Source organism: Molothrus aeneus, chromosome 28 (genome assembly GCF_037042795.1).
Source record: "Molothrus aeneus isolate 106 chromosome 28, BPBGC_Maene_1.0, whole genome shotgun sequence".
Classification (NCBI taxonomy): Eukaryota; Metazoa; Chordata; class Aves; order Passeriformes; family Icteridae; genus Molothrus; species Molothrus aeneus.
The window spans coordinates 2,792,779-2,809,417 of record NC_089673.1 but is presented as its reverse complement, the minus strand read 5'-3'; the positions used below and the strand labels follow the sequence as shown (position 1 = coordinate 2,809,417).

The following is a 16,639-nucleotide window of genomic DNA, read 5'->3' as shown; positions in this document are numbered from 1 at the left end:
ACAGGGCTGACACAGAGCCCCCACCATGGGACATTCCCCACCCCACTGCAGTGCCTGGAGGAAGGAGGACGCAGCACCAGGGGGTGACAGGGTGAGGTCCCCTAGGTGCCACATGCCCATGGGCCAGAGGCCCAGGTGCCCCTGGGGAGCAGGAGGCAGGCAGGGGGCAGCTGCCAGCCCTTCCCAGCCCCGTCACGGCCGCTGCACTCCTGGAGGAAGCTGCTCTGCGTTGCTCACCCGGCGCTGGTTATAAATACCCTCCCCATTTTAATGTGGGAGCTATTTCAGGCCGGGAACGGGAAGCGAAACCCTGCACAGGTCCTGCCCCTTTACCCCCGTGCCCGGGAAGGGCCGGGCAGTGCCCAGGAGCCACAAGGGTTTATTTGAAGCCCAGGAGCCGCGCGCCAGCCTTGACCTTCTGAGCCTTCCAGCGGAGCAGGCGGATGGCGCGGAGGCCGAAGCGCAGCACGGCGTCGTACTTGAACACCAGCTGGTAGAAGGCGTCGGTGATGAGGGCGCCGCTGGGGTCGGCGTGTTTGAGGGCAGCCATGGGCGTGTACGCCACGTTGGTCTGGTGCCGGAACGGCGGCCGGGCCGCCTCGATCACCCGCAGGGTGTGCTGCACGTGGGCATGGGATTGTCCCTTCCTGTGCCCACAGCCCCAGCCCACCAGGGCGTGGGATTGTCCCCTTCCTGTGCCCACAGCCCACCAGGGCATGGGATTGTCCCCTTCCTGTGCCCACAGCCCACCAGGGCATGGGATTGCCCCCTTCCTGTGCCCACAGCCCCAGCCCACCAGGGCATGGGATTGTCCCCTTCCTGTGCCCACAGCCCCAGCCCACCAGGGCATGGGATTGCCCCCTTCCTGCGCCCACAGCCCCAGCCCACCAGGGCACGGGATTGTCCCCTTCCTGTGCCCACAGCCCCAGACCACCACCACTCCCATGCCAGCTCTGTCCCCTTTGAACCCTGTCTGCGTCCCGTCCACATCTGCACCTCCATCCCGTCCACATCTGCACCTCCATCCCATCCACATCTGCACCTCCATCCCATCCACATCTGCGTTTCCATCTTCATTCACATTTCCACCCCCTCTCCTTCTCATTCGTTTCCTATTCCCATCCCCAAGCCCTTCCCATCCTATCTCTAATCCATCTCACCCCATCACCATTCCTATCCCATCCCCAACTCCTTCCTGTTCTATTCCTGTCTTTATCCTATCCAACCCCATCCCCATCCCTTCCTACCATCCCTTCTCATTCCCATTCCTTTTCCGCCCATCTCCATCCTCACAGTTCCTTCCCATCTTATTCCCATCCCATCCTACCCCTATCTCCATCCCTTCTCATTCCCACTCCATTTCTGCCCATCTCCATCCACAGCTCCTTCCCATCTCATTCCCATCCACCTTCCCATCCCACCTCCATTCCTATTCCCATTCCCAGCCAGGCTCAGCCCCATCAGGATGGAGCTGTCTGGGTGTCAGCTGCCCCACTGCTGGCTGGGCATTGCCGTTACTTGTCAGGGCTAATTAACACCTCTGTCCAGCCCAGCCCCAGCCCACTGAGACCCCCTGCCCGCCTGTCACCTCTGCAATGTCCTCAGGGGTCTGGCCCAGGCTGGTGAAGACATCCCTGGAGTTCCTCAGGTAGAGCTTGGTGAAGATTTCGGCCGTCTCGGGGTCTGTCCGTGAGTAGTCGGCACGTTCGGCTTCCTCGTACAGCTTGGTCTCGAATTCCGTCATCACCGGCCCCGGCTCCACCAGGCTGATCCTGCCCAAGGATGTGACACTGGGCACTGGCACTGGGCACCCCCAGGCCCCTGCCCCAGGAGATGCAGGGCCCCCACACTCACGCCACGTTGAAGCGCAGCGCCTGCACCACCAGGCTCTCGCAGAAACCCTCCACGGCAAACTTGGAGGCCGAGTAGATGTCATTGAAGACGATACCTGGATGGTTGGGGAGCTCCTGTCAGGGTTGGGTGGGGGCTGGTCCCCCCAGGGCTCCCCATTTTCCCCTACCCTGCAGGCCCATGATGCTGCTGATGACGACGATGTGGCCCCCACGGCGTCTCTTCATGTCGGGCAGCACCTCCTTGACCAGGCGGACGAGGCCGAAGAAGTTGGTGTCCATGAGGCTCTGCATGGCTGCCAGGCTCTGGCACTCCAGGGGTCCCGCCATGCCCACCCCGGCATTGCTGACTGTGGGGCAGGGGGCATCAATGGGGCATGCCCTGGGCAGGAGGATCCCACACCCTGGGCATGGGGGGGTCCCTGATTCTCAGAGTGTCCCCAGCATGGGATATCCTGGGTGTGGAAGCGTCCCTGGTGCAGGGTGACCCTGGCATCATAGAGAGCCACTTGTGTGTGGGGTCCCTGTGCATGAGGGACCCCTGGCACAGCGCTCAGAGGGTCCCCAGAATGGGATGTCCTGAGTTTTGAGGGTCCCTGGCACAGGGAATGTCCCAGCACAGAGGGTCCCTGGTGCAGGGGGGTCCCTGGCATTGACAGTCCCTGGTGCACGGGGTCAGGGCCATGAGGTGTCCCTGGCACCGAGGGTCCCAGCACTGGCAGCACAAATGGTCCCTGGCACGGGACAAGCTTGGGGTGGGGGGGTCACCAGGGTCAGGCCGGGACGGGAATCCCGGGGCTCACCCAGGATATCGATGTGACGCCCGGGGATGCTGTCGAGGCAGGCACGGATGGAGCTCTCATCGCACACATCCAGCTGTTTGATCTCCAGCGTCCTGCCCAGCGCCGGCCCCGCCGCCGCCGCCAGCGCCGCGCTCCGGCCCGTGTTCCTCATGGTGGCGATGACTGCGGGCACAGGCGGCTCAGCCCCCGCGGGATCTCCCCGGGATGGGGGTTTGGGGGGTCCCTCCGCCCCGCTCACCTCGGAACCGGCGCTGTTTGTCCCTCGCCAGCCGCACGGCCAGCGCCAGCCCGATGCCCGAGGAGCAGCCGGTGATCAGCACCGTCTTGGGAGCCATGGCACGGCCTCACCCCCCCCTCCGAGCCCCAGCCCCCCGCATTTATAGCGGCTGCCCCCCCCCAAATCCGAGCCCCTTAATCCCCCCTGGATAATCCCCCCTCCCGGGGATTTGCGGCGTGGCTGAGCCGCACGTGGTGCCACGGAGCACAGAGGAGCCTTTGTGTGGCACTGTGGGGACACAGCAGGACATGGGGACACTGCCAGGCGTGGGAGATGGGGACGCTGCCAGCCGTGTGCCACCAGCACTGGGGGGGCTCTGGGGATGGGAAGGAGCAAGGCAGGAGCTCTGCAAAAATAACCTTTATTATTTATCACTGGTATAAAACACGTCCCTGTTCAACTGGCCTCGTGGAGATGTGGGGGACACGGTGATGGGTGCCCCCCTCACCCCCACAGCCCGGGACCCCGCTCCTGGGGACCCCAAAACCCCCCCTGGTGTGGGGGCAAGGAGTGCCAGGCCCCTGCAGGGACCCTCGGGGCTGGTGCTGCAGGGCAGAGGGGAGAAAGTGCTTGAGTGTGGGGGTCCTGGTGTGGGCTGTGCTGAGCTGTGCCATGCTGGCGGTGCCAGGCTGTGCCAAACCATCCTGGCGGTGCCAGGCTGTGCCAAACCACCCAACTGTGCCAGACTGTGCCATGTGGTGGTGCTGGGCTGTGCCGAACCATCCCACTGGTGCCAAGCTGTGCCAGCAGTGCCAGGCTGTGCTGAGCTGTGCCATGTCATCGGTGCCCAGCTGTGCCAAACTGTGCTGGCGGTGCTGTGCCAAGCCATGCCATATCAGCAGGGCCAGGCTGTGCCACACAATCCCAGCAGTGCCAGGCTGTGCCAAGCCGTTCCGTGCTGGGCTGTGTTGAGCCGTGCTACGTCGGCAGCGAGACTGAACCAGCAGTGCCAGACTGTGCCAAACCACGCTGGCAGTGCCGGGCTGAGCCCAACCCTGCCGTGCTGGTGGTGCCAGGCTGTGCCAAGCCCCCCCAGAGGCTCAGAGGGCCACGCAGGTGCAGTAGTGGCGCAGCTTGCAGGGCAGGATGCCGCGGTTGATCTGGTGGAACTCCACCAGCTGGATGAGGTCGGCGAAGCGCGTCTGCCCGTCGTCCATGGTGAAGTAGAGCCGCCCCTCCTCCTCGCTCTGCCGGGGGGGCTGCAGGTCAGGACCCCTCTGCCCGGCCCCCCAGGCCCCCCCAGGCCCCCCCAGCCCCGGGCTGGCACTCACCGGCAGGATGAGGTAGTGCTTGATGCGCTGCAGGTGGCACAGGGACAGCACGAAGCCCTTGGGGTTCCGCTGGCTCTCCCGCACCAGGAACACCCTGTGAGACCCAGAGGTGTCACTGCTGGGCTGGGCCCAGGTCCCCTCTGCCCTCCCAGGTCCCCTCTGCCCTCCCAGTGTCACCCATTGTTGCCATATTTCCCAGAGAAAAGCAAGGCACAATTCTTCCCAAGGATTTCTGAGATTCACATTCTCCGAACCTCAGAGAAAGGGAAAACACAATTTTTATCATTTGCTGTGCCTATGTTTGTGCCAAAGTAGGATGCAATGTGGAGATAATTCACCCAAAGTGAGGAAGTTTTGTTTCCTTGGCCTAACAGGGTCAGGTGTGTAGCCTCACATTTCTCTTGACAGAGAAAAGCAAGGCACAATTCTTCCCAAGAATATTCTTATCTCACTTGCTGTGCCTGTGTTTGTGCCAGAGTAGAATGCAATGTGGAGATTGTTTACCCACAGTGATGGTGATTTGTTTCCCCTGTCAGGGCCAGGTGTGTGTGTGTGTGTCAGGACTGTCACTGACAGCCACGAGATTCTGTGCAGGGTGTGCAGAGTGAGTGCTTGGCAGGTTCAGTTTAGATGAAATGTATATAATACAGTATAATAAACTAATTAATTAGCCTTCTGCTATCCACGGAGTCAAATGAATCATTCTCTCCCCTTCATTGGAGTCACCTTTGATTTACAACAACCCACGGGGTCCCACAAACCCCCTGGGAAATCCTGGGAGCAGCTCAGCACCCCCTGGCACCCCTGGGAGTCTCTGTGTCCCCCAAACCCTGCAACAACTTGGGACCACTCACCCCCAACCCCACACATGCCCTGTATCCCCCCAGGAGCTGCAAGACCCTGTAACCCCTGGGCTCCTGAACCTCCCTGGAGTTCCACATCCCCCCAAAAGCCCCAGGGACCCCAAACCCCCCCCAAACCTGAGGGGGTTCCGTACCCGTCCACCAAGCCCTGGCGGCCGATGAGCTGCTGGGTGTCCTCCCGGGAGATCCTCCCGTGGAACCAGGGCTGGGTGCGGTGGATGGCTGTGGGGACAGGGCTGTCACACTTGGGGGGACCCCCTGGGCGGGGCAGGGACCCCCCAAAGCGGGCAGTGGGCCCGGGTCTCACCAGCACTGAGCGGGGAGCTGTGGCAGGCGGCGGGCAGGCTGTAGCGGTGCGTCGTCTTCTTCTGGGCACACAAGGACACCAGGGGACGTTGGGGTGGGCTCAGGGGGGCTCCCCCTGGCTCCCCAGCACCTCCACTCACCCTCCAGGCCTGGGCCTCCTCCAGGGCCGCGCTCAGCACCTCATTGGGGTTCTCAATCACCCGGCCCGTGCACCCCGAGAAGTCCATGGCCACCAGGGCATTGTCTGAGACGCTGCGCTGTGGGGGACAGGGGGGTCACCAGAGGGTCCCCAGGGGCTGTGGGGGACAGGGGGGGTCACCAGAGGGTCCCCAGGGGCTGTGGGGGACAGGGGACACTCACCAGGGGTGTGGGGGACAGGGGACACTCACCAGGGGCACAGGGGACACTCACCAGGGGTGTGGGGGACAGGGGACACTCACCAGGGGCATGGGGGACACTCACCAGGGGTGTGGGGGACACTCACCAGGGGCTGCAGGGGACAGGGGACACTCACCAGGGGCGTGGGGCCGATCCAGGGGGGTTGGCTCAGTCGTGCCTGGGCTTGCTGGTAGTTTCTGTAGAGCTGCATCCCGTACTGGGGAGACAGCTCTGTCAGCTGGGGGGGCCCTGCTGTGGGGTGGGGGAGCACCCAGGGACACCCAGGGACCTCCACAGCCCCCCAGGGACACCCAGGGACACCCAGTGCAGGGGTGGGGAGCTCAGCACCCACTCCACGTGGGCACAGGGACACCCACCCTGAAACATTTGCTCTGGGATGGGGTCATCCCTCCAGCATCCTTCTAGAACCCTCCACATTCCCCCCCTTGTAGCTCTCCAGTATCCCCCAAGCATTGCCCCATCATCCCTCCAGCACTGCCAGATTAATCCCTTTTCTGACCCAGAGTAACTGAGAGATGTTTTAAAACTTTTATTCTATTTTCAGTCTCATGTGAAGGGTGAGGAAACACAGATGTTATAATCCACGCCATCACAATCAGAAGCCAATTATTTCCTGATTAAAATACACTGTAAGTGTTTATTTGGATGTCCTGAGTTTTGTCACACCATGCTGTAAATACCTTAAAGCCAATCATTTAAAATTACCCCTCATGGGTCCTACTACAATGAATCTTTCATAGTTCTATTTCTCTGAAGTATCTGGAGATTTGCAAGGCCACCTTTTGAAATTTTTTTTTCTGTCTGTCCTATTCCATGGAATTGTGTGTTTTGAAATTTTGAAATTTTTTTTCCTAGTTCTTTTTCAATCTGTTGTATTCCACGGCATTCTAAGTTTTGAAATTTTGACATTTGTTTCCTAGGTCTTTTTCCACCTGACCTATTCCATGGCATTCGAAGTAAGTTTTGAAATTTTGAATTTTTTTCGGTCTGTCCTATTCCATGGCATTCTAAGTTTTGAGATTTTGCATTTTTTTTCCTACTTCTTTTTCCGTCTGTTCTATTCCACGGCATTCTAAGTTTTGAAATTTTGACATTTTTTTCCTAGGTCTTTTTCTGTCTGTCCTATTCCATGGCATTCTGAGTTTTGAGATTTTGAATTTTTTTTTCCTAGTTCTTTTTCTGCCTGACCTATTCTGTGGCATTCGAAGTAAGTTTTGAAATTTTAAAAATTTTTTTCTGCCTGTCCTATTCCAAGTCAGCATTTCTTATCTCCATGTTTGCACACAGATGCACACCGCGTGATCCTTCTGCCACATCCCCACCCTGGTATTCCTCCAGAACGCCCCCAAAACCGCTCCAGCATCCCTCCAAAATCGCTCCAGCATCCCTCTGGCACCATCCCAGCCGGCAGGGGGCCGGGGCTCACCTTGAAGAGGCGGAACGCGGCCATCCAGCAGCTGCGGCTCTGCTCATCCTCGCTGCAGAGCAGCTTCAGACCCTTCGCTCCGCTCCGAACCTTGTGGGGCTGCGGGAGAGGCCGGAGCCGTCACGGGGCAGCCCCGGCTGGCGCCGAGGGCACAGGGGGAGGGACATCTACAGGCAGGGACATCCCCACCTGTGACAGTGTTCACAGGGGTCCGAGGATGAGGGAAGAGATGAGGATCTGACTCCGTGTTTCAGAAGGCTTTGATATATATGATATTAAATATGATATATATGGTATTAAAACTATATGATAGCTTTAAGATATATATCATGATATATGTTTTATTGAACTATAGATATTATATATGATATATTCTATATATTCTATATATTATAACATTATAATATTATAATATTTATTATTTTATATATGATATATCATATATGCTATATTATATATCATATATCATGTGTTGTATATCATATATGTCATATGTTATATGTTATATATAATATATAATATAATGTATATAATATTATATATGTGTAATATATAATATATAATATATATTATATTAAACTATAGATATTATATATATAATGCTAAAACTATACTAAAGGAATAGTTTTAATGATAGATATTATGATATATATAATATTAAAACTATACTAAAGGAATGGTTTTAATGATAGATATTATGATATATATTATCTTAAAATTATATTATAGTTTTAATGATATGTATTATGATATATATGATATTAAAACTATACTAAAGGAATAGAAGAAAGGATTTCATCTGAAGGCCGGCTAAGAATAGAAAAAGAAAGAATGATAACAAAAGCTTGTGACTGACCAGAGAGTCAGAGACAGCTGGATTGTGACTGGCCATTAATTAGAAACAACCACATGAGACCAATCCCAGATGCACCTGTTGCATTCCACAGCAGCAGATAACCATTGGTTACATTTTGTTCTTGAAGCCTCTCAGCTTCTCAGGAGGAAAAATCCTAAGGAGAGGATTTTCCATCCAAGATGTCTGTGACACCCACCTTGATGCAGAAGCCGAACTCGGTGGGAGTCCCGTAGAGCTTCTTGCCCTGCGTCACGTAGTAGATGTTGGACTCGGTGAGGTCAGCGAAGTACTGGAGGTGCCGGGGGTCCTGGGGGGTTTGGGGTGTCAGGGTTGGCCCTGCTGGACCCCCTGGCCATGCCCCCTTCCCCAGGACCCCCTGGCCTCACCTTGGAGGTGCCTTTGGTGGAGTAGTAGAGCCCCGAGCGGCGCAGGGAGAAGTGGAAACGCTTCCAGACCTTGCGCCCGGCCTCCCGCAGGTGCAGGAAACCCTGGACCTCAGGGCAGCTCCCAGAGTTGAGGAAATTCTGGGGGGGGGGACACACATGGGCTGAGGGTCACAGCGGGGTCCCCAGGGCACGGCAGTGACCCTCAGGGCAGGGCTGGGCACGGTGCCCGTACCTGGATGAGCTCGGAGTGCGCCATGCTCTTGTTGGCCTCCAGGCAGCTGGACACCATCACCTCGGGGAACAGCAGCTGCTGGGGGACAGAGGCTCAGCAGAGACCCCTTGGGGTGCCCAAAGGGGGGGCCCAGAGGGTGCCCACCTACCGTGCTGCTCTTGAAGAGCTCGTACTTGGCGAAGTTCTTGCGGAACACGAAGCGGCTGTCGGCACCCGGGGCCCAGGAGCTCTGCACCTCCAGCACCGACTCGTGGTCCTCCAGGCAGCGCTCTGGGGGGGACAGGGGGGCAGCAGGATGGTGGGGGGGTCCCACGGGGTCAGCAGAGTGGTGGGGGGTCCCAGGGATTGTGCCCTTTTCTGAGATGGGGTAACTGAGGGGTGTTTTAAAAACTTTTACTCTGTTTTCAGTGTGAAGGGTGAGGCAAGTACAGATGTTATAATTCATGCCATCACAATCAGGACCCAATTATTTCCTAATTGCAATATACTATAAAGGGTTTTTTGGCCTATCAGCTTTTGCCACACTGTGCCATAAATGCCTTAAAACCAATCATCTAAAACTACCCCTCATGGGTCCCACTACAATGCATCTTTCACAGTTCTATTTCTCCAAAGCATCCAATCTTATGTGCAAGGCCATCTTTTGAAACTTTTTTCCTAGTTCCATTTTCCCCCCAACAATGTCTGTCCTGTTCCATGGCATTTCTAAGTCATTTCTAGGTGCCCCACTGTGCCTCCAGGTGTCACAGACGCATTTTATGAAAAATCCTTTCCTTAGGATTTTTTCTTCTGAGAAGCTGAGAGGCCTCAGAAACGAAATGTAAACAATAATTATCTGCTGCTGTGGAATGCAACAGATGTATCTTTGATTGGTCCTCGTTGGTTGTTTTTAATTAATGGCCAATCACAGTCCGGCTGTCTTGGACTCTCTGGTCAGTCACAGGATTTTATTGTGATTCCATTCCTTTTCCTTTCAAGCCTTCTGATAAAATCCTTTCTCTATTTTTTTTAGTGTAGTTTTAATAGATCATTTTCTTTTAATCTAATATAGATCACAAATAATAATACATTTGTGATATATAATAATAATAATAATAAATACATATATATAATAATAATAATAAATCAGCCTTCTGAAACATGGAGTCAAAATTCCCTCTCTTCCCTCATCCTGGCACCCCTGTGAGCTCCACCACCCCCAGGGCTGCTCACCCAGGGCCAGGTGCTGGTGCAGCTCCACCAGGGCCCAGCTGTGGTCGTGCAGTGCCCGTGTCCTGCGCACCAGGGTCTCGCAGAGCTGCCGCGCCGTGGTGCCCGCCGAGGCCTCCAGCGAGCGGCAGGCGCCGTCCTCACCAAACACCTTCACCACCTGGCAGGGGGCACAGGGGCTGTCAGGGCCCCCCCGGCACCAGAGGAGCACAGGTGAGATCATCCCACCCCACCTGCTGCTCCCCAGCTCATGTGGGACGTGGTTCCTGTCCCAGGGATGGAATCCCCCCCTTCCCAAAATCTTGATTCATTCAGGACGTTGTTCCTGTCCCAGGGATGGGATCCCCCCTTCCCAAAATCTTGATTCATTCAGGACGTGGTTCCTGTCCCCCCTTCCCAGCCCCTTCATTTATTTAGGAGGTAGTTCCTGCTCCAAGGATGGGATCCCCCCCTTCCCAGCCCCTTGATTCATTTGGGAGGTGGTCCCAGGGATGGAATCCTCCCTTCCCACAGCCATGATTCATTTGGGAGGTGGTTCCTGTCCCAGGGATGGGATCCCCCCTTCCCAGCCCCTTGATTCATTCAGGAGGTTGTTCCTGTCCCCTCTTCCCAGCCCCTTCATTTATTTAGGAGGTGGTTTCTGTCCCAGGGATGGAATCCCTCCATCCCAGGCCCTTGATTCATGTGGGAGAGGTGGTTCCTTCCCCAGGGATGGCATCCCTCCCCTCTCCCCAGCCCCCTGACTCTCACCTCACCTGGGGGGTGCCCCAAGAGCCCCCTCCCCATCCCCTGCAAGGGTCCCAGCCCCCAGCCCCATCCCGCGAAGGGGTCCCAGCCCCCCTGCCCAGCCCCAGCCCCTGACTCACGTGGGAGGCGCCCTCGCGGGGGGGTCCCTGTCCCAGGGCCGGGCTGCTCAGGATGGGGGAGTTGGAGGGGCTGCAGAGCTCGGGGAAGGGGTTGGGGATGCTGGGCAGCGACGACGCCCGCGGCTCCTCCTGTGGCGGCTGCCGGCTGCAGGAAGGGGGTGGGGGATGAGCTCTGCACCCCCTGTGACCCCCCCCTGAGCACCCCCCGACCCCCCCGGGCCTCACCCACCTGCTGCCGTGGATGAGGAGGGGCTGGGAGCGCCGGAGCTCGGGCGGGCCCTCGCCCCCATCCCGCTCTGCAGGGCCCCCCTCCTGCTCGGGGGGCTCCCAGAGGCTGCTCTGCTGAGCCCCCCCCTCCATGGCATCATCTGTGGGGGGACACAGAGGGGGTCTGGCACCCGTGGCCACATCTGGGGGGCCGTGGCCAGGTGTGGGCAGCCCCCAGGTGGGCTCCAGGTGGGCTCCCACCCCTGGCACCCCCCCAGGGGTGTTCTCCTGCCCAGACAAGCAGGACCCCAGCCCTGGGTGGGATGTTGGGACACCAAGGGGGTGTCCCTGTCCCCCCAGTCCTGTCGGGGTGCTGGGGGCTGGAGCACGACCCTGATGCTGAGCACAGCCCCTGGTGAGAGCCCCAGAATTCCCTCACCAGCACCGAGCGCCTGGGAGCGCTGGGAGATGCTGGGCTGAGCTTTGCCAGGCCGAGCTTTGCCAGGCCGAGCTTTGCCAGGCCGAGCCGCGCCGGCGCCGAGCAGAGGAGGAAGGCGAGCGTGGCGGCGGCGGCGGCTCAGCCCCAAACACCTCCTCGGGTCCGGCCAAACCGGTCCCGGCAGCCGCTCCCAGCTCCACCTCACCGCGCTGGCATCCGGGCCCGGGAGCCGGGGGCGAGGGAGCCGCCGTGGGAACCGCCGCCAGCCCCCCCGTGTCCCCACCCACGCCCGGTGCCACCGCTCACGCCCGGACACCGGGCCCGGCCCCGGGATGTGGCCCCGGGATGTGCCGCGGCCCCCCCAGCACGTGGCACACGGAGCACACACGTGGCACCCACGGTGGCACCCACGGTGGCACTCGGTGGCCGCGGGACACCGGGCAGAGCCGCGTTAATCATTCGCCCGCTGCCCGTCCCTGCTGCCACCTCTCGGGTCCAAGTCCGTGCTTGGCAGGGCTGATGTCACCCCCATGCCATCCCTGTGTCCCTGTCGTGTCCCTGTCCCTGCCCCAGCCATGTCCCTGCCCCTGTCCCCATCCCTCTGCCCCATCCCCGCTCCCTGTGTCCCCTCCCTGGCTGTGCCCGGGGTGATTTGGGGACACGGGGACAGCCGGGGGACAGGCAGGGTGGCTGAGACACAGCAGGGGACACACGGAGGGGGGATGTGACACACACGGCCCTGGCAGCGGGGACACCGCCCTGGCACCACCCCCGTGGTGGCCTCAGGTCACCCCGGTGTGAGCCCTGTGCTGGTGGCAGTGGCAGGGTGGGGACACTCGGGGTGGGACAAACTGGGGACACAAAGGGACAGGGACATCGGGGTTATGGGGAGGGGGACGGGAGGGGCTCAGGAGCACCAGGATGGGGTGTGGGACAATCAGGGGATATGGGGCTTTGGGCAAAGGGACAGCGACAGCAGGGCTATGGGGTGGGGACTGGAGGGGGTCAGGACAACCAGGGGACAAAGAGGGGACACAGGGGACATCAGGTCTAGGGGGTGGGGGACTGGAGGGGCTCAGGAGCACCAGGGGACAAAGAGGGGACACAGGGGACATTGGGGTCGTGGGGAGGGGGACTGGAGGGGCTCAGGAGCACCGGGATGGGCCTCAGGGCCACCAGGGCAGTGGAGCAGGGTGTCCAGGGCCACCAGAGTGAGGGTCCCAGGGCAACAGGGCTGAGGGACAGGATCCCAGGGCCACCAGGGCTGAGGAATGGAGTCCCAGGGCCACCAGGGTGAGGGGATGGGATCCCAGGGCCACCAGGACAAGGGACAGCGTGCCAGGACCACCAGGATTAAGGACCAGGACGCCAGCTGTGGGTGAGGGTCCCGAGACTGGGGGTCCAGAGCTCCCCAGGGGCGCAGAGGAGGCAGAGGAGGCACAGTCGGACGGCAGAGGAGGAGGAAGAGCCGGGAGGAAGGCGGGAAGGAGGGAGGGGAGGGCTGCGGGCTCAGCCAGAGCTCCGGGCTCGTTCCCGACGCGGCAGAACCAACACCCCGGGATGAGCAGCGACCCTCCCCAGCCCCGGGAGCCCCCGGGAGCCCCCGGGCCGGCCCCGCTCCTACCTGCAGCTCCCGCCGCTTCCCGGCCCCGGCCCCGTCCCGCCGGACCAGGGATTCCTGTTCTGCCCGGCTTTATCTACCTGCAACAGCTCCCGCCCCCGCCTGACATCACCGCGCCCGGTACCGGCCCCCCACCGGCACCCAGAGGGGCCCCCCAGCCCCCCCAGACCCCTTGGGGGGTGTCCAGCCCGACCCCGGCGCAGCCCCCCCTCCCCAAAACCCCCCTGAGGTGGTGATGGGGAGTTTCCCACAATGCACCGGGCGTGGGGGGACACGGGGACCCCTCGGGGTGTCCTGGGGGTGCAGATCCCACTGACCCCCAGCCAATTCCCCCATAACCTCCCAATTCCTCTAGAACCCTTTCCTCAGCCCCCCAATTCCCCTATAAGCCCCCAATCTCCCACCCCTCAGAGCTCCCCAACCCTCTAGACCCCCTCCTCAGCCCACAAATTCCCCTATAACTCCCCAAGTCCCTTATAACCCCCCCAATTCCTCTACAACCCTTTCCTCAGCCCCCGAATTGGGGTTTGGGGTGGGGTTTGGGGTGGGGCTCCCCTGGGACCCCCAGATTTGGGCTGGGGTGGTCCCATGGGGGGAGGTGGTGTCCCCATTGTCCCCTCAGGAACCCCTGCCAGGTGGGACTGTGGGGTCATGGGAGTCTCATGCAGGTCAGGGGCCCTTCCAGGAGGGTTGGGGCCGGAATTTGGGATATGGGAATGCAGTGGGGTCCTTTAGGGGCTCTGTGTGTGTCCTGTGGGGTCCCCTGGGGCCGTCCCCTGTGGGGTCCCTTATGGGTGTCCCCTGTGGGTGTCCCCACACTGGGTCTGGGAGTCCACACTGGGGACTAGGGGTGCCATTGGGGTCACAGAGGTGTCCCCAAGGAGGGGTTCAAGGGTCCCTGTGGGGGATGCTGAGGGTTCCAATTGGTCTGGGGACCAATTGGGGGATGCTGAGGGTTCCGATTGGTCTACAGGACCCCATAGAACCCCCACAGGGCTTTAGGTACGGGTCCCACAGGGCAATGGGGACTCCCAGGGGAATCCAGAGCTCCTGTGAGGGTCATTTCGGGTCCCATGTGTGTCCCCCAGAGGTCACTTTGGGTCCCACAGGGGTGGCTGCGGGTGACACAGGGGTCACTGAGGTCATTGTGCGTCTCATGGGGCGTTTGCGGGTCTTTGGGGTCACTGCAGGTGACACACGGAGAGTTTGGGTCCCTTGAGGGTCACTTTAGGTGTCCTGGAAGTCACTTTGGGTCATTTTGTGTCCCCCGGGGGTCACCGGGGTCACGGCGGTCCTCCCAGAGCAGACGAGATGAGGGCGGGGCGGGACAGAGCGGCGCCGGAAGTGAGCGCGTCACGTGATCGCACCCGGAAGCGGCGGCGCGGCGGCACCTGGGGCCATGAGCGGCGGCACCGGGAACGGGAACAGTGACGGCAACGGAGCCGAGAGCGGGGCCGAGCGGCGAGTCCGCATCGTGGTGGAGTATTGGTGAGCGCCGCGGCCGCGGAGAGCCCGCGGGCGGATGAACCGAGGGGAACCGAGGGGACCCCGGGGGTGGGAGCTGCCCGGGGTACCGGAGCACCGGGAGCACGAACTGGGGGGAATTGGGGTGAGGCATGCGGCGAGTCCAGGCACGGAGGGGGCTGGGGGGAGAAGGGAGAGGTTGAGGGGGATCTAGAGGGGGGTTGGGGGCTGAGGAGGGAGGTGGAGGGAGACTGGGGGGCCCTGCAGGGTGGGGGAATTGGGGGTTATAGGAGAATTTGGGGGCTGGGGAGGGGTTATAGGGGAATTGGGGGCTGGGGAGGGGTTATAGAGGAATTGGGGGGCTCTGATGGTGGGGGAATTGCGGGGGTATAGAGGATTTGGGGGCTGAGGAACGGTTGTAGAGGGTTTGGGGGGCTCTGCAGGGTGAGGGAATTGAGGGCTTATAGGGGAACTGGGGGGCTGAGGAGGTATTGAGGGTTATGGGGTACAGGGGGCTGAGGGTGTGGGAGGGTTCCTAAGGGGGGCATTGGAAATTGGGGGTACAGGAGGCAGCAGAGCTCTCGTGGGGGGGCTCCTCAGTTCGGGGAGAGTTTGGGGGGGTCCCCGTGCCCCCTCCTCAGGCAGTCCCCCCCTCCCCAGCGAGCCCTGTGGCTTCGAGGCCACCTACCAGGAGCTGGCGAGCGCTGTGCGGGACGAGTACCCCGACATCGAGATCGAGTCACGCCTGGGGGGCACCGGTGAGACCCCACAGCAGCCTCGGGGGGACACCCCAGGCCCCCCCCAGTGCCCTGCTGGGGGTTTGGGGGGGTTAAACCTGGCTGAAAGGCCGGGGTGGGGGGTGGTGGTCTGGGTGTTGCCCCTCAGTGGGGGCAGAGTTGTGGGGGGGATGCCACGGGGGGGTTTGGGGGGGACACAGCTGATGGCTGGGCCCTGTGTGTGCCCTCAGGTGCCTTTGAGATCGAGATCAACGGGCAGCTGGTGTTCTCCAAGCTGGAGAATGGAGGTTTTCCCTACGAGAAGGATGTGAGTACCCACCAGGGGGGCTGGGCTGGGGGTGTTTGGTTTGCAGGGACCCCCTCCTGTGATGGGATCATTGTTTTATGGAGCTGTTCTCCCTCCTGCCACCCTGCCAGGACCCTGTGCAGGTCCTGCTGGGGTGGGGTGGGAGGGGCCAGAGGGGCAGCTCCTCAGTGTGGCCTGGATTTGTCCCTGTCACCCCCGTGTCTCCCCAGCTGATCGAGGCCATCCGCAGAGCCCGCAATGGGGAGCCCCTGGAGAAAATCACCAACAGCCGCCCCCCCTGCGTCATCCTGTAACGTCCCCAAGGACAGCAGGGTCCCCCACGCTGCCTTCCTTAAATCCTGCACCCCTGGGGGGGCTCAGGAGCCTCCAGGGGACCCCCATGGTGGCACTGGGGGTTGTTGTGTCCCTTGCCTGACCTGCTGTGGGGTGTAGCTGTGGATTTGGGGGGGGTCTCCCATCTGCCTTTGCCTTCCCCCCCTCAGCAGCTGCTCCTCCCTGAGGGGTACAGGGTTGGCAGCCCCATTTCTCTGTGCTGGGCAATCTGGGGGTGTCTCCCATGAATGGGGAGCCAGGCTGGGCGTTGGAGCAGCTCCCAGCAGGTTCATTCCAAGGGGAATCCACTGGCTGTAACTTTCCCTGGGATCTGTTAATGATTAAAATCCCTCTGGCACTGTTTAATCCAGGCCATGGGAAGCCCAGGCTGGCCCCACAGGCACAGGTGTGTTCACATCCCCCCTGCCCATTCCCAGGCTCCCAGCTCCTGCTTCCTGCCTGGAATGTCCCTGCCCTTGGCCTTGGGATGGGGGGATCTCCTATTTATTCTATACTGTGTATAAACCCAACGGCCTGGGTGGAATAAAGGATGGAGAATGTGGCTCCTCTGGTGTCCCTTGGGATTGGGGAGGTCCTGAAGTTTGCCTGGGATTAGGAATTTTGTCCTTCCAGCAAGTGGTGGGGGGGTGGCAGAGGGGGGAGGAAGGGAAGGGGGGAAAAGGAGGAGTGGGAGAAGGAAAAGCAAGGGAAAGGGGAAGAAGAAAGAAGCAGAAAATGGAAGACAAAAGGGGAAAAGGGAATGGAGAAAGGGAAAAGGGACAGAAAAAGGAATGGAAAGGAGAGAAAA

At 60.0% G+C, this 16,639-nt stretch overlaps 3 protein-coding genes across 3 annotated transcripts; 1 reads left to right on the top strand and 2 right to left on the bottom strand.

Moving 5' to 3' along the window:
* Positions 1-323: 323 nt before the first annotated feature.
* LOC136567415 (retinol dehydrogenase 8-like) lies at positions 324-2,990 on the bottom strand. Its single transcript, XM_066567019.1, has 6 exons — positions 2,892-2,990; positions 2,654-2,815; positions 2,021-2,200; positions 1,855-1,948; positions 1,589-1,772; positions 324-619 (listed from the first exon to the last, which is right to left on the bottom strand). The coding sequence occupies exons 1-6, from the start codon at positions 2,986-2,988 to the stop codon at positions 380-382; spliced, it is 957 nt and encodes a 318-aa protein (XP_066423116.1). The 5' UTR covers positions 2,989-2,990; the 3' UTR covers positions 324-379.
* Positions 2,991-3,970: 980 nt separating this feature from the next.
* GRB7 (growth factor receptor bound protein 7) lies at positions 3,971-11,112 on the bottom strand. Its single transcript, XM_066566851.1, has 14 exons — positions 10,974-11,112; positions 10,745-10,889; positions 9,882-10,038; positions 8,818-8,939; positions 8,670-8,747; positions 8,438-8,575; positions 8,248-8,358; positions 7,196-7,294; positions 5,885-5,965; positions 5,511-5,627; positions 5,372-5,432; positions 5,199-5,286; positions 4,202-4,295; positions 3,971-4,117 (listed from the first exon to the last, which is right to left on the bottom strand). Exons 1-14 carry the CDS (start codon positions 11,102-11,104, stop codon positions 3,971-3,973), a joined length of 1,569 nt encoding a protein of 522 aa, XP_066422948.1. The 5' UTR covers positions 11,105-11,112.
* A 3,271-nt stretch (positions 11,113-14,383) lies between these two features.
* MIEN1 (migration and invasion enhancer 1) lies at positions 14,384-16,393 on the top strand. The gene is made up of 4 exons (XM_066566852.1): positions 14,384-14,499; positions 15,136-15,233; positions 15,443-15,519; positions 15,729-16,393. Exons 1-4 carry the CDS (start codon positions 14,411-14,413, stop codon positions 15,810-15,812), a joined length of 348 nt encoding a protein of 115 aa, XP_066422949.1. The 5' UTR covers positions 14,384-14,410; the 3' UTR covers positions 15,813-16,393.
* The last annotated feature ends 246 nt before the right edge of the window (positions 16,394-16,639 follow it).

Excerpts from the sequence above, each read along its gene's own strand:
- GRB7 (XM_066566851.1), bottom strand. The coding sequence starts at position 11,104 with ATGGAGGGGGGGGCTCAGCAGAGCAGCCTCTGGGAGCCCCCCGAGCAG. Across the intron at positions 10,039-10,744 it reads CCCGCGAGGGCGCCTCCCAC|GTGGTGAAGGTGTTTGGTGA; the intron begins GTGAGTCAGGGG and ends GCCCCCTGCCAG. Across the intron at positions 4,296-5,198 it reads CGCCAGGGCTTGGTGGACGG|GGTGTTCCTGGTGCGGGAGA; the intron begins GTACGGAACCCC and ends TGGGTCTCACAG.
- MIEN1 (XM_066566852.1), top strand. The coding sequence starts at position 14,411 with ATGAGCGGCGGCACCGGGAACGGGAACAGTGACGGCAACGGAGCCGAG. Across the intron at positions 14,500-15,135 it reads CGCATCGTGGTGGAGTATTG|CGAGCCCTGTGGCTTCGAGG; the intron begins GTGAGCGCCGCG and ends CCCCCTCCCCAG. Across the intron at positions 15,520-15,728 it reads GTTTTCCCTACGAGAAGGAT|CTGATCGAGGCCATCCGCAG; the intron begins GTGAGTACCCAC and ends GTGTCTCCCCAG.
- LOC136567415 (XM_066567019.1), bottom strand. The coding sequence starts at position 2,988 with ATGGCTCCCAAGACGGTGCTGATCACCGGCTGCTCCTCGGGCATCGGG. Across the intron at positions 1,773-1,854 it reads GCGCTGCGCTTCAACGTGGC|GATCAGCCTGGTGGAGCCGG; the intron begins GTGAGTGTGGGG and ends ATCCTTGGGCAG. Across the intron at positions 620-1,588 it reads CCCCTGAGGACATTGCAGAG|CACACCCTGCGGGTGATCGA; the intron begins GTGACAGGCGGG and ends GCCCACGTGCAG.